The 16968-nt window shown below is 36.2% G+C and overlaps 1 protein-coding gene across 1 annotated transcript; it reads right to left on the bottom strand.

Moving 5' to 3' along the window:
* Nucleotides 1–5819: 5819 nt before the first annotated feature.
* LOC5565696 (neuronal acetylcholine receptor subunit alpha-5) lies at nucleotides 5820–10605 on the bottom strand. Its single transcript, XM_001650003.2, has 8 exons — nucleotides 10474–10605; nucleotides 7758–7912; nucleotides 7367–7411; nucleotides 7191–7300; nucleotides 6598–6980; nucleotides 6384–6536; nucleotides 6144–6328; nucleotides 5820–6082 (listed from the first exon to the last, which is right to left on the bottom strand). Exons 1-8 carry the CDS (start codon nucleotides 10532–10534, stop codon nucleotides 5870–5872), a joined length of 1305 nt encoding a protein of 434 aa, XP_001650053.1. The 5' UTR covers nucleotides 10535–10605; the 3' UTR covers nucleotides 5820–5869.
* Nucleotides 10606–16968: the final 6363 nt, after the last annotated feature.

Genomic DNA, 16968 nt, shown 5'->3' with positions numbered 1-16968 from the left:
CATTGTACAATATTAGTCGAACGATGTACAGAAAACCGATTTCGATTTCATTGATAAATTAAAAATATATTGCATGTCCAAAGTGTCCACTTTATAAAATGAACAGTCCTTAGATCAAATTCTGAGTGTCCTCCCAAAATTTGAGCTCATTCGGATGAAAACTGAGACTGCACAAGCCATTTAAATCTTATACGGGAATTACTATGGAAAAAGCAAGCAGATCATTCAATGGGTCATAGCGTTTGCCCATGTGCTCTTGGGGACTAGAGCTGCATTGCTAATGTAAGATACATTTATCAGCTACAACTTTGCCGAAGACCGTTTTTAAATCGGACGCCTCAGTAATTAGATATTGATTTTAGTATGAGTTGTAAAACTTTGGCTATAATAATTGTGCTGCTTTTCAGGCATCACTGCATATATACAGTAAAACATAGTAGCCATGATTCATGTGTGCTATCTTTCGCGCCAGATGCAACAATGTTGCCTGTTCAGAAGATAAACGAGCACTGTAGAAGAATTTGCAAATGGATATAAATCAATAGCTAATTACTGAGAGGTCCGATTTGAAAACGGTCTTCGGCAAAGTTGTAGCTGATAAATGTATCTTACATTAGCAATGCAGCTCTAGTCCACAAGAGCACATGGGCAAACGCTATGACCCATTGAATGATCTGCTTGCGTTTCCCATAGTAATTTCCGTATAAGATTTAAATGGCTTGTGCAGTCTCAGTTTTCATCCGAATGAGCTCAAATTTTGGGAGGACACTCAGAATTTGATCTTGAATCGAATGAACGGCGTGGAGCAAAAACGATTTTTTGAACCACTCTATTATACACCGTTTTACATAGCCAATCAGCATGAAACCTTTTGTGTCCAGTAGATCACATTCATATGATAGAGCTACATTCGTTTACTCATCCAAATTGATTCAATTCATAAAGTTTATTGAGTCACATCACTTACCAAGGTGCAACCTGATTATGTAATTTTTTAACCTTTCCCATTAAGGCGAAGTAGGCCGTCATTGAACTTTGTACGCGTCGTTAATGATTGTTGCTAATTCATCTCACGATTTCGAATCAAATAAAATCAGTTGGTTTTGCACTGACATGCCTGATAAAGTATCAGCATACTTTATGCATGTTAGTGCGTACAGTGATACTTTTTCAAGCCAATATAAACTATCAATGCTGAGTTTTATCACTTCGAAATCCAAGCTGAAAAGTCATCATTGTTGCCAAAATGAATGACGGGCTACTTAGCCTTAACAAAAATCCTTCCTGCGAAAACCGTGGAGATGCAGGGGTGAGCTCGGTCTCTAATAACAACGGTAGTCACACTAACATCCCTTCCCCTCCTCGATGACCGTAATGACGTGGCCGGCACCGTTATTGATTTCATCATAGTCTGAGCTCTCGAATTGTGCACATTGAGAATGGTTAGCTATTCCCAAGCCCCGTTCATTGGTTAACACATTAATTTGAAAGATTACCAAGAGTAGGTCTCTGAAGTAAGTCTCTAAAGTCACTATTTTCCTTCTCCTTGTAGTAAATTTTGATTCAAAATATCCAGAAATTTCCACAGTGATTGATTACTCTGAAAATTTCCCAAAATGCTAGTCTAGGATTTCCATTAGAGATTTTTCCACCAGTTCCAGTTTTCCACCAATTTTCCAATAGATTCCAAACATTCCTACAGAAGTTCTTGTAGCGATGTGAAAAAGTGTTGCTTACAAAAGAAATTATGCCCTTTTTAAAAGTTGTGGCCGTTGTTTAATTGAATTTAATAGGATGGGTTCGACACTAATTGATCCATAATTGTAAAGTGAAGGTACATCTTCTTCTTATTTATGGCATTACATTCCAACTGGAAAGAACCTAGAACAATCTCACAGATTTCAGTAAGTTGATCGAAAGTATTTATCATTTGATGACTCTACATGGTATTAACTCTATTATGTCAAAAATGTCGAATGTGACTGTTTTGCAGTTATGGGCAGTATAGGTTTGAAATATTTGATGCTCATAAATGCCAACTAGTGACACTATTTCATACCTTACATTTCATACTAATCAGGTACGCTAATCATTGCTCTTGGCCTAACTTGCAACTTTACTGAAAACACAGCCTACTGTTTGTTTTAAATGAATAATGAATAAATGAGTTTTTATTTTTTGTGCTTACTAGCTCCTCCTACTGGCAACATATGGAACTAATTGAAAAAGCATTTTGTAGTTGTCGATCAAATGAACAATATTGTCAAAGACACTAGTTTACAAATATAACTCAAATTTTAGAAACATAAGTGTGAAATATTTTATGCTCACCTGCGCCTTCTAGTGGCAGTTTTTTTTTTAATTAAGCAGACATGTTGCTTATAGCCCTTGATTCAATGAGCAACTTTGCTGTAGTAATCATTCTTCTGAATCCTAAGCATCTTGAGATATAGAACGTCATAAAAAATATGTGAGCTTCATATAGTAACATTTTTCAAGCTAGCGCCACCATACGGTGAAATTCCAAACAAAACAATGTGTACTATGTTGGTCCTCTCGTACTGTTGGTCGTACTATTTTCACAAAAAAATACTCTAGAAAACTATTTCCAAGATAATTGGAAAAAATCTTTTCGCATATAAAAGAAACTCGCGGAAACTCACCAACATGTGAAAAAAAATTCTCCATCACTAACAAAAAAGTTACAACCCCGTCAAAGTGCTCTGCCCAAGTAATCACTAGCCCGTTAATTCACCTTCTTGGCCTTATACTGCTGTTATACTGCCCATACTTGCATAACAGTCCCATATTATATGGGATTTCATATATAAATGGGACTGTTATGCGAGTATGGGCAGTATACGGCTTATATAGGGCATGTCGGCTGTATTATAGCACTATTTTAGCACGGAGAGCGAATTAAAGTGCTATTTGGTTACTTGGGTGGGGTCATATTGACCCCAAACACGGACAAAGGGTTAAGCGTTTATAAAACACACCCCGAGCAGAATCTTATTTCAAAAGCCTATCAAGATAATAAGCCTTATTCTGAATATCACTTTCACGATCACTTACACTCCACCTTCCAGTCACTTCACGGGCTTTGCTCTATTCCCGTTGTCGCGGACGGTGGAGTGATTGAAAATGAGCTCAGTGGAGTGACAATTGCGGTGAAGTGGTATTCATAACAGCATTGTTTATAGTTAAATGCAACGAATAGTCACTTGTTGCGTTGCATTGTTTTTGAACATTAAAAAGATTTAAATTGTAGAATTTTGTTTATGTTTCTAATAGAATTACATAAAGTTTAAAATACAGATTGGTTTAGAGCGGTTTTGAAAGTAGATTTGGAAGTTTCGCGCGGATATGAACTATTAAATTTCAATCAGATTATCCCAATTATGATCAATAATTCGAAACCGTTTTAATTGATTATGTAGAACATACGTTAAATCTAACAAGAATTGTATTCGTGTTCTTTTAAGCGTTGGATGCCATATTGAATTTCATAGGCAAGAATATCGTGGCTTGGTAGAGAAAGTTTTTCGTAAACTGAAACAGGATTTCCAATATTGGGTATCTTGAATACATTTCGAGATAGGTAGATCAACTTTTCCAATTTTTAATTGTCTATCACGTTCAAATTAAACGTTCTTTTCAAAATACGGAGCACTCACTTATCGATTCTCGGCAGAAGACCGAGTTCAATACTTTGTAATTAACAACTAAAACTATGGTAATTTTATTATTTTAAATAAGAAACTTTTGAGAAGTTCAAAAAGGAGATAGGAGTTCACATTTTTCAATTTTCATATACAATGATTAGTTGTAATCCTTTTTTCTGTAAACATTTTAGTAGTGAGTCATTTATTTAAACCCACTAGAAATATAACAAGTTTATGTTTTATTGAGGCTGCTTTACTGCTGAACAGAAAAGTAATCGCTTATCTCGATGCGTGTGAAATATCTATTCAGAATTGTTCAATGATTTAATTTTATTTGATCCCGTTTTGATTGACCTTTTTTTCCTTTGCGTACAGCGAGCAAAAAAAAATGGTTTTGTTCCATTCCTGCCCCACATTCCCACAAAAAAAAATAAAGGCCAATAAATTACTTATTAACAGCATATCGGGCCTAAATATAGTGTTCTGTTTCAAAGAATAACAAAAACATAAATTTTGTTAAATAAAAAAGTAGAAAAAATGCTGTTTTAAACTTATTTTATTTTACGTGACAACTCTTCACCTACCCGATCGGCGGTGAAAAGTTTCCACTTCAAGTGATTGCTTTTATCGATCTTCGCTGGGTATCGTGCCATTCGTAATAGCTCGTGTTCATGCGATCTACCGCTTGCAATGAACTTCTCCACATTTCCCACTTAGGTGATATCCTTAATAGAAAAGTGATCACTTTACCTTTTTGTCACCGTGAGTGAAATCCGTAATAGGGCCCAATATCAAATTTTGTTCTTAATAACATATTAATTACAGTTTTTGATGATCATTTTCTTAACATGAATCCGATTTAAAAATTTTATATTCTTAAATCCTAATTGAAATAATATTATTCAAACTCACAGTAATTATGTGAAATACTATTTGTAAATCTTTATGTAAAATTCAATATGTACCCCATGTTTTGTAGTCGACCTTCGCATTTATTGAGCTTCAAACGATCTGCATCAATCATTTTTATTTGTGATATGATAATCGATTAAGATTATCATTTCAAATTTATTTAAATATAAATTTTTAGCTAAATTTTCAAAACGACATGTCAGGTATTCAAATTTACTCACAAAGTTTTGTTATAATGGTACCTTTTATCCAAAATGACGGGGTTGGTGGTATGATGGCTACCGCTTCTGCTTCATATGCAGAAGGTCATGGGTTCAATCCCAGGCCCGTCCCTTTCCTCGTACTTTGTAGTTGTATATTTCTCACGCTTCTATCTTCTATTCTAAATATATCACACTCAAACTATTCGTTCATAGCAAACGCTAGAACCAGAGACGTACAAGAAACCGTCTCCCTAACGCTTCCTACTTCCACGCGCACGCCTTTCTTACGCCTGATACATAGGCAGTCTGCTAACCACAAAAGCAAACCTCTCTGCCATGCCTTTCCCCCAATCCATACACTCCCGCATGAACTGGCGTGGATGCAGTGGAATATACGGTCTACGTGGGAGCCAGTTCAATGCATCATCAATTCCTCCCCCTTCCCCTCACTGGTCTGCATTCTGACGTGGCAGGTGCCATTGTTGCCTAAAAATAGAAGATCACCAGCACTTATACACTGAGGATGCCTGTTAGTCCCAAGCAGTCATTCGGTTGGTTCCTTGTGTAAGTACAGCTGATCTGGCGATACTGGAGTGCATCCACGGGCGGCCAATCAAGCTCAAGCTCAAGCTCAAGCTCAATGGTACCTTTTATCCAAAATAAAAAAATGACTTTCCAGCTAAGAAAATATGCAAAAACTGTCTGATTAATATTGGAGAACTATTTCCTGGAACAGATTCAATCATTAGTATTACATGACAGATATTCACATTGTAAATTCTTTTCTAACCTCTTATTTTGTTTTTTTTTATAAAAACATCAAATAACTAGAAAAGTTATCTTTTTATATAGTATTATGAAAATTTGTTATGATTGTTACTAACTCAGTCAGAACGATGATATTACAACGTTAAAATTAGTTTCCATTTAGTTCTCATTCCCTGCTCGGAACACGAGCCCTAAAATACCCCTCTCAGTTCTAAACGGTTCGCTGGACTGGTAATATTTATTAGAAGCGCAAATAATACAAAAATCATTATATGAGTTGGAATACATTGTAAATACTTTTATTCAACCATTAATAGTTGCTTAAAATTGATTTATATCCTTATAGGATAGAACGTGTAACTCATATGTGCCAAATCGCGAAGTGTATTTAAGTGGAATGTATACTGCGAAAGAAATAACATACGCTAACAAATAGACAAGAAACATTACACGATCAATAATTCTACTGAAGGAACTCCAGCATTTTTGATGTTCGGCGAGGTCAGTTCTGTTGGTTTGCACAACTTCCGATTTCTGAAATATTGATCCATGTCGAAGTTATTCTTATTTTGATGAAATTCAACCATTACTGTACCTTGTATTCCACTTCCATGTAATCTCCTGCAAATACCAACTCTCCAATTTTGTTCCGGATTATCGTTCCTGCTATAAAGGTTACAAAAATCGGTGGTTGACTTTGGAGGCCTTTTATGACCGATCCAATTAATGTGTGAATGAGAAGAATACCCGTTATAAGGATGGATGTACGATAGAATAGCACTGCAATTAATGGAAAATTATTAACGAAAACCATAGGTAATATCGTCATCCTTACAGATCCCAGGAACGGTATCTCCAGTTTTAGGAACTGCCCATTCAATAAATACCAGAAAGTAGAAGTGACATACTATGGAAACCGCCAGTAATATTTTTCTCTCAACGGAATCCGTTTTGAGCCAAGTGAGGAACAAATTCATAGTGATTAGAACTGAAATACATGATAGTTAGCGGTACTTTATGCTTTCAGATATGCCGATATGCTATCTTACGAATGATGGGCGTCAAAATTCCTGCCAGATGAATGCCAGAATGTCTCTCGAGAATGTAGTCATACATCAATGTTGGATACGTCACATTATTGTATGTTATCTCTTTTTTTAGCTTTTTAGCGGACACCACTCGCCACGTTGTATGCATGTTTGACTGCTCGGATCCCAGACAAGCGAAGCGGGTATGGTAATCCACTTCACCAGCATGTTCCATCCAGGCTCCAAACAGCATTCGACATCGTTGAGTATCCAACGGCCAATCGGTGTAATCGGCTTCACAGCGGGCGCTGAAATCACACGTCGGTACTGCTATTACCGTTCCATCATATTTGACCAGACTTCGCAAATTGGTGCAGCTTTGTTTGGTATCGAACTTAACGGTTCTGTAACGATACGATTTATAGATTGTATTACAGTTCAAATAAGAATATAGACTGTATTACAGTAAGAATAAGTATTAATTACACAGCGAATGTAATATTATTTACACAATAAGAATGCAATAGATTCAGCAATCCCAACTATACTTGAGACATATAGTTTGATCTTTAGACACGCGAAAAGGATATTTTTGTTCCGCTCGCTTTACTTACGATGAGTAGAGCTGGAAGTCAGGCGTCCATATTTGATCCGAACTTATGGCTATGGTAGTTTGATTGTTATACTCTTTAGAATCCCATTTCAAGTTCTCATCAATCCATTCCTAAAACGTAGAAAGAAAATGGTTTTGAATTCCATTCCTTTATTTATTATACGTCTTTATACTTACCATAGTAACTAACATGTTTGCGTTGAGAGCATTCGTGCTTTCATCCTGTCAAAAATATTTGATTTTAGCTTGAAATGCAATAGCTATTGGTACATCATGAGCAAAAGAAAATGGCAAACAAATACCAGAACCAATGACAAAAAATTGAAGGGCAAAAAGCCGAAAGTCAAAAGGTAAAAAAGGAAAATATGAATAAGAGATCGAAAATATTTTTTACAGGGAAAAGATCCCACGAAGCAAATCATTTTTTGTCTTTTGGCTTTTTGCCTTTCGCCTTTTTATTTCTAAACCACAATCAAGCTAAGCTTCGTCTTTTTATACTTAAACCGCTTTACAGAAAGCAAATAAATTTAAACATTTTGTCGTTTTGAATGTTTGGATTTACACTTACGTATTCGAAGCTCATCAATACGGGCAGTACGCTTACATTGACAGCAAATTTAATATCCTTGACGGGGCGTTGATTCGCGTCATATGAATTGCACAAGAGGAACTTTTTCAAGCGACCCACTTCGTGATACGGCTCTTTGTCACAATTGATAGATTCTGAGGATTAGACAAAAATGGGACAATTCTAAAATGGAAAAATATCATAACTCCAGTTGGAATACAGAATCATCACTTACACTTTTCTCACTTAGTTTACAATTTGCCTAATATAAAATTGCAATGGTTTCATTTATTAGTGGCATCGTTTCGCAGCGAATTGGCTCATCCGCAATTTTATCAAAATTTATTTTTTATACAGTTGTGTTCAGTTGTGTTGACATACTGTAACTTTGTGGCCCTATGAGCAATCGGCATGAAATTTTGATATAGAACTACAAATATTCTTAGTTCCATTAGGGTAAAAGCACCGGTTTTGGCCAGCCTAAGAGAAAATGTCAATTAAAACTGAATGGGAAGCTGTATTTATACAACAAATATGTCAAATGCAAGCTCTCAATCCATATTATATGTATAAAATATCAAAACTGAGCCAAAACAATTTTTTCGCTTTGAAAATCCCGTTGGTCAATATAGGCCAACGGAACCAGTTTCGGCCAGAGATTTAACATCGGTTCCTAAATTGGCCAATCGCATTGATTTCTCATGAGAGTGGCCACATTAGGAGTGCCCTGGCCAAATTAGGTGTATGGGAATTAAAATTATAAGGAAAATGAATTGTTTTTCTTATGATTTGAATCAATTTGGACAGGTAAATGAATGTAGCTCTATCATATGAATGTGATCTACTGCACACAAAAGGTTTCATGCTGATTGGCTATGTAAAACGGTGTATAATCCACTATGGCTACAACTGGCGTATGGCCAAAACCGGTACTTCTACCCTATCACAAAGTTTGAAATTTTACAAAGCAGCGATTAAAAACTTAAACAGAGTGGCCACCAAACCGGAAATCCGGGAAACGCGGGAAATAGACGAGGAAAACCGAGAATTTGAGATGGCCACCGGGAAAATCGTTTTGAATGAACATTTACACGCTCTTAATCTGTAAATCACCAAAAATAAGTCGTCAAGTTCGATTATATTGTCATAAAGTATTTATGATTTTTGAAATATAAGATTCATTGAAATGTATTAAATCTGATTTCATTTCTACTTTGCGACAATTTACTTCTTAAAAATGTTTCACTTTTCTCAATGGTTAGCAATGTTTTGAATCAAAGTTGAATAGCATATTGCCGAAAGTTTTAACACTCAAACATATTGTATTCAAAAATTTCTTTAATTATGAATGTTCATATCACAATAAATCCGGAGTTTTTTGGAAACAATCTTTTAATAGCTTCTAATCTGTCATTAGTTAACATTGTGTATCTTTGTGAAAAATTAGGAAGACTCGTGTAACACGATTTGCTTTTTTTGTTCTGCCTTTGAAATGTACTCCAAGTTACAGAGTTCACCCGAGTATGAACCTAATTTTAATTTTGCACATCTTATAACCGGTTTTCATAAAACGGTCAAAACGAAAACTCGTACAAATAGGGTCGGTGTTCCCTTAGTGGACGGTCCCCTATAGTCACACTAGTGGCGTTTTACGGCCGTTTCACTGGTAATCGTAGCAAAATAATTTTTGACATGAAGATCAGTAGCTATTTATCTAAGTACCATTGACACACAGCTCGATTTTGTTCAAAAAATGATCGAAATAAATAGTTTTGCTTAAAATTTTAGCTCCCTTGCACCTATAGTTAACCTATTGTTCCTATAGTAGCACTACTAAGAGAATCTTTTTTGTTATTAAACAAAATAGTTGATAAATTAGGAACTTTTTTACATCAATCGAACGCTTTTGATCCACACTTCAAAGGAAAAATATAAAAGTTTTGTAAAAATACGGTTTTGATTTGTGTTTTGCCTATTCCGTAAGGCTAGTGCTACTATAGGAACAGAAATTAGGAATAGTGCTACTATATGCACATGTGTTCCTATAGTGGCACAGGCGATAATAAATACAAAAACATGAGTATTCTTATGTTTCATAATTTTTCCACAAAGCCAAGATAAAAAGCTTTCAGATGATCTAAAAATAATCCCGCAGGCTTTATTTTTCGATTTTATACGAATATTTGTTCTTAGCTATGCGGCTATTGGTACATCGACCCTACAAGAATACCAATAGTCCTTCTATAAATCACGATAATGGATGTAATGGATAAGGAAGGGAGTTGCTTATATCTAACAACACTGGACATCCTCGCTTATCATACTCAACATCAGCGAGGTGGTTTTGATGGTCCTTACTGTAAACGAGCTTGCTTCTCAGCTTAGTGTTGAATGAGCACTTCCACAATTATTAACTGGGAGCTTTTTTTCCCTGTATTTTCGCATTCGTATATCGTGTGGCAGGTACGATGATACTTTATGCCCAGAGAATTCAGTGAAATTTCTCTTACGAAAACATCCTGGACCGACTGGGAATCGAAAAATGATACTTTACACATAGGTATAAATCAAGTTGTAAGTTATTATTTATTATTATTTTTATTAATAAGATTTCCAGCCTGTGGGTGATTTTCTCGGTGTTATTTTTGTGATTGTAGGTATTAGTTTTTAAACTTAGTATTTTTAAACTACACACATAACTTTTCATCAACTTTACCTGCATGATGGACGAAATTGAGCAAAAACAGAAATAAAATACTTGATGAAACTATGTCCATGGTAATACTTGTTCTATCGAAGAATAAATTACAACTGATTTGCGCTTCTACTAGGCAATTTGGGAAGCGAATTCGATACTTCATATCAGTGGAAGAGCAAGTCTGTACAATGTACATGTTGGTAAAACGTAACGCCCACATTTGTTCTGCTGGACTAAATAACAAGAAGCAACAAATAACAGATCACGCGAAGCTGTTGACCCAACAGTAAAAGTAATGGCGAACATATTAACCGCTATACCTCATTCAGCTTGAAATAGTCATGTTTCCGTTTAAATTTTTGGGATTCCTGTGACTTCTATTGAGACTTGTCCTCTGCACATTTCTCATTCGGAAAATTTCTCGTGAATGAATAAATTGTTTTGAATACAGGTTTTTTCGTATTTCCTTAAAAACAACCATTCGTTCAGAAATTTACCAATAAATTGCTTAATACCAATCTATTATTGAATAATTAAATTAAAGCTTCAAAGGGACTATATTAATTTATATATAGGTTTAACTTTTTTTTTTTAATATTTTACCCAGCTAACCGACTTTTCAATGCTCCTAAAAAAATAACATAAACTTTCAATAGCTTTTATTTTCACTAGCAAAATGGCTTTTATTCCGTGCTATGTCCTTTTCGACCCTCCTCTCGTGTTAGTTAACCCCTCTACCAGCTTCATTTTTTACCGCTAAAAAAATATTCAAATATTGATAACTTTTTTGTTTCTCCATATTTTTGCACCATTCTTTCACAAGTTCTCAAAAATCTCTTCTAGTTTTCGAATCTGTGTCAAAATTGATCATTGGTCATCTGGATCCGGAGATATTCCAAATTTCCTTGGGGGACCGACGCGTAGCCATAACCCACGTAAATATCTCAGGCTACAGAATTTTTATAGTATTCAGGTATTCACTCCTCGAAATGATACATTAATGCGAGTATGTTGTGAAAAAATGGAGCAATTTGGTGCAGCCGTCTTTGAATAAAGAGCATTTATGTGTCTGGTACCATCCTGGACAAAAAAATCTTGAAAACTCTAAAAACTTCATATCGTAAATTTCAGATTTCTCCAAGAATACTGAACCGATTTGTATGATTTTTCGGAGAAGCTCCTTATTCCCTGGTTTTGTATAGTACACATTTTATTTTTTTTGATAAATTGACCAAAAACAAAATGGCAAAAACAAAAGACATATGGAAAATGTCGGTCCCCCAAGGAACATCGAAATATCTTCAAAACCAGATCACCAATGATTAATATCGACACGGTTCGACAGTTGTTCGAGATCTTGTGAAAAAATGATGCAAAAATATCGAGAAACAAAAAAGTTATCGCGATTTGAATTTTTTTTAGGTGGTAAAACATGAAGCTGCCGGTAGAGGGGCTAATATTTTACAAATTAGTGTAGAAGAAAAGCTTTATAAACCTAGATTTCAGAGCCAAAATCTTTCAAAATAATTTGATATCCTACTAGACGCTGCCAATGCAACGCAATTTTTAAGCTGTTATCCAATTGATTCAATTGAAATTTGGGGGGTAATAAATGTATATTATATCTCATCCACAAACGAAAAATCAGCTTCATCCAATTGGAAATAGCTAAGAAATTGCGGTGGGAGGAAAATTGGTAGCAGCGTCTTATAGGAGGCTTGAATGTACCTTGTGGACTAGATATTTTAGGTTATTTTTAATATGAATCGAATCAGTTCTATATCTTTACAGATATTTTGATTCAACTTTTGTAACAAGTACGCTTTGTAATTTAAGATTTATCCCTGTAATATATTAGTTAAATGTTTCCAACTAAATAGTTATGCACGTCCGTTCGTTTTTCTCATTTAAGTAAAAATATATTCACTGCATTAGATCCCTTCTGTAGAGTTGCCATTGGCATGCCTAAATGAGTTCCCTACAGCAGTAACACGCGCCTAAGAAAAGAACCCAAGCCAGCCCAAAAAGGCCATCGCACGAATATTTTGCGATGCTTTCAGCGGACATCAACCTACCCAAAAATCTTTTCAGGATCCGATGACCTTTCCCGTTCGGCTTGACGCACTCCTACCGAACTTGGGAGAGAATTTGCCTGAAGGTGCTAATGCGGCCGTTGGAAAGAGAGGTCGCAATGCCTTCGAAGTTTTGGGTCCAAATTTTGAGAATTTTGCAATCGCGGAATTGGACTTCATCCCATTTCGCGACCTCGAAGCCGAAGGTCACTATTAGAGTTACTGTGCACGTGCTGTAGCCTTAGTGCAGGAGCCTCATTGCTTGCAAGTGCACGGGCGCTCTGTACATTGTGAGACATTTTTTGGTGCGTCTCATTTTTTTTAGATGTGCCTCACTGCGGTCTCATGCGCTCCGTCACATGTGCTGTTAAAAAATCAGCGTAGTAATTGAAGTGATTACAAAAGTTTTCAATGAGGATCGAAATTGTAACTCTTGGATTGCAAGTGTTCGACCATATCATGTAGGCTATCTAGACACCTGCATAATGAGGCGAAAATAGTTGTAGAGGCTTTTCGTTACTAAGTAGTTGTTTCACAACTTGGATACTAATGCACGAGTGCACTAATTTGACGTTTGAGCGGTGCCGTGTTATTTACGTGACCATGACAACAAATGAATTCGGCACCGCTCAAACGTCAACGAATTTGACGTTTGAGCGGTGCCGAATTCATTCGTTGCCATGGTCACCTAAATAGGCCAGGAGAAGTGGATGAACTTGTCATTCATTTTCCTGTCAAAATTCATACAAAATCTACTTTTTCTCTGCTATAAATTCACTCTGGGTGAACCACTTCCCCGCACCGCTAAAACGTCAGATTATTGAACTCGTGCATCGGTCCATAGCGAGCCGTATCGCCTAATGTTCGTGATTTTTCTGTCTGTGCAGCCTTTGGCTTAAGACAGTGTAAATTGTCTTTCAATTGTCGTTCTTTCAATATTCCGGGTAAGAACCTGCTTTGCTACTTTGTGGGTTAGAATCAGGGGCGTCGCGTGGCCTAATTATCAACCTGTGCACTTCTATTTTATGTCGAATTCGTTTTTGAACCTAGGTTGGAACTGGCGCAACCTGTTCTGAACCACAGTTTTAACCCCAACCCGATTCAAGTTCGACCGAACTACAATTTGCTTGACGTTGGTTTATTTATGTGCTGATAACCGACCCAGTTCCTAAAAACGGAAACAACATTAGTGTCATTTTATATATATCATTATTAGGTACACCTTGGATTCAAACCATTTTTTTTTCTAAGGTAATAAAATGTATTATCAATCTTTACTAACCTTCGTTTATAAATATAATTTTTTTCTAGTCTTTCAGTTGATTAAAAACATTTATGATTGCAGATGCTAATCGGGTTGTTTAGTTTTATTTTTTCACTTTATCAATTTTAACGAATAGTCATCATTATGGGGAAATTGTAAAATTGCATATGACAATAATTCAAATTATGCGGATCATCAGTTTCGATTTATAAGGCACTGGATTCTAAATAATATTGCAATATAGAGTTAGTGATCATAACCCACATATTTTTACATAGGATTAATACAAGATCGTTCGCTTCGTGTACTTGGTGCACGCATCAAGAAAATTGCTCGCTTTTAAACCACACCACAAGCGTTATACTGACGATGACGGTACGGAGGGCACGACCGCTTTTGAGTTCATTTTCTGATTGTCTTCTGATTGCCCATCACAAGTACCACCGCGCTAATACTGTATGCTGGAAGCGAGGTTCTTAACCAGTATTGCACAAAAAAACGCGCGGGACCTGAGTCTCAAACTTACAGAAACTTCTTACCATCAGCTGTCTAAAAAATCACGCTAGTACTCCACACCACAAGCGTGGTGATGTTGAAAGCGCGAAGGAATAAAGAGAGCAAGCAAAATGGATCTCTCTCGTGGATTGATTTGTCTCTTGTCTCCCCACCGCACGCTCGCACAGATTGATGTGGCAAGACTGTGCACTAGGCCGTCCCTTATTTTGCGAAAATGCGAAATGTTATAAGTTCGTCATTGTAAAGTGCTCGTTTTGATAAGTAAAAAATCAGGTAAAAATTTGAAGTCCGTACGTGGACGCTAAGTGGTCCCCCAACGGCCCTGAAGGTATTAGGTGTGGATGACCCCCGTGCGCCAAATCGAGCACGCTGCTCTAGTGTACGCAACATGAGTACGAAAAGCCACTAGCAACAAATTGATAATCAGCATAGAACTTTAAATAAAATAGTATTTTATACTGTGGATATGTTCATAACACTGCACGCTGACATGCAATTCAAAAATACAAAGGTATCGTTCAAATATTGCGTAACGCAACAGGGGGAGGGAGGGGTTATTCCATAGTGTTACAGTCCACACAAAAATTTTAAATTTTTCATACAAAAGCTATTACGTGGGAAAGAAGGAGGCCTAAAATTGGCATAGTTTGCGTTACGTAATATTTGAATCATCCCAAAGAAAGCAAACTTCTATGCTCATTATCAACGCGCACTGAACAATTTGTTACTGGTGGATTTTCGTACTCATGCTGCGTGCACTAGAGCAGCGTGCTTGATTTTGCGTACGGGGTCATCTACAACTAATACCTTCAGGGCCGTTGGGGGACCACTTAGCGTCCACGTACGGACTTCAAATTTTTACCTGATTTTTTTCTTACCAAAACGAGCACTTTACAATGACGAACTTATAACATTTCGCATTTTCGAAAAATAAGGGACGGCCTACTGTGCACCGGCCAGAGTTGACGCTTTGGCTACTTACACACTGGCATTTGTAGCGCAAAAGCCATTCTACCACATATACAGAATTTTGTGTACGATGAAAGGCAACGCGTCGCCCGATGAGAGTGCACACGTTGGGATTCATCGTCACAGCAGCAACGTGTAGCGTGGAACAAAGTGTTGCGTAGCATGCATCGCACTGAGCGCGTAGGGAAAATTAGAGCACAGATCTCGCGCCGCACCAAACAGCTTTTGCATTTAATTTGAATAGCAAAAATATAACAACAAATATTTTGAAAGGTGAAAATTGCGATGATCAATGATAAAGATAATTGAAATAGGCTAAATTTTATTGAGATAATTAAAGAATCGTACTTCAATAATAGTAGAAATTGTGGGTTGTTATGATGAACGATTTGCCACCTGTGCAGTGCACATGTTGCACATGTGGACGCGACGCCTCTGGTTAGAATTGAAACATGTGCGTTGTGGTTCTTTTGGGTGTAGGATTCGTGGCCACCTTTCGATTTCGGAGGATTCTAGTGGCACACGTGGCCAGAGCATAGTTTCGTCACGCCAATCTGCGCGTCCTAGACAGGCAGGCCGCCACTATCCGTAATCCACCCGAGCGGTTCCACGCCGTTTCGCAAACCCGATTATTATTGTATTTTTTTGAATCGCCTGAAAATTTGCATACAGATTCTTTATGACCAAAAATGCCATTATGTACTTTCAGACCGCCATTTTGAACCTCGCCTTATTTTTGAGAAGGGCGTATCGGAAAATGAATGGCAAATATTTAAAAAAATGTAACTCGAAAACGGTTTGTCCGATCGATTTGAGATCTTCTACAAAGTTGTAGGTATTGTTTAGGACTATATGGAGAAAAATATGCACGGTAAAAAAAGTTACAGGTTATTTTTTATTTCAAAAACAAAATTTTAAAATTGATTTTCTCCAGAAACGCGGTTTTGATTTTTTTTATTTTTGGATGTATTTTAGGGGACAACTTATGTGATTTATTGCACAATGTTTCAAAATGGAAGAATTATGGACAAAAAAATTATGATTTTTTAAAAAATTACAGATTTTGAAAAAAAAATCGAAATAGAGGAAAACAATATTTTTTATGTGATTATTTGAAAGTACAGAAAAATTGCAATCGAAATGTACTTAAGCAAATTTTTTCTAGGTTGCATCAATTTCGAGATATACTCATATTTATATAAAATTTTCAAATAAAAAAAGAAATATAGGCCTGATAAGAAACTATGTGTAAAAATAATTCTGTGATGTTTTGTGACAAGTTTGATAATAATTTTGTCTTTTGAAATCAGCTGATTCATAAATTGTGGGTGATTCAACTGCGTGGGGTCACTGTAATGTATGAAGATTTTTTCATAATGTTTTGATAAACACATATTTTTGAGAAGAGGTTTTTTCATTGGTGATCCACTAACTCCACAATGGTTGATCATTTGGCGCCAATTTTTAAGTCCCTGAGTATGAGGGACATAACAATCAGAAAAATTGAACCAAATAAAGATTTGGAATATATTAGTCCCTCATTTGTTAGCCACAGAAAAAAGATTGAATTACTTTATTCGCGTTAGCTGCACATAACAATGAATTGGCTATTGATTTTTCTATATCCACTTACCCCACGGTACCTTAAGTAGATGGACAAGTTTCTCACTTTCAGTCAATGAAACGATTAAA

Source organism: Aedes aegypti, chromosome 2, assembly GCF_002204515.2.
Source record: "Aedes aegypti strain LVP_AGWG chromosome 2, AaegL5.0 Primary Assembly, whole genome shotgun sequence".
NCBI classification, from domain to species: domain Eukaryota; kingdom Metazoa; phylum Arthropoda; class Insecta; order Diptera; family Culicidae; genus Aedes; species Aedes aegypti.
This window is presented reverse-complemented; position numbering and strand designations above follow the sequence as displayed.

Excerpts from the sequence above, each read along its gene's own strand:
- LOC5565696 (XM_001650003.2), bottom strand. The coding sequence starts at position 10,534 with ATGGACATAGTTTCATCAAGTATTTTATTTCTGTTTTTGCTCAATTTC. Across the intron at positions 6,981-7,190 it reads GACTTCCAGCTCTACTCATC|AACCGTTAAGTTCGATACCA; the intron begins GTAAGTAAAGCG and ends GTATCGTTACAG. Across the intron at positions 6,083-6,143 it reads ACATGGAAGTGGAATACAAG|AAATCGGAAGTTGTGCAAAC; the intron begins GTACAGTAATGG and ends TCAATATTTCAG.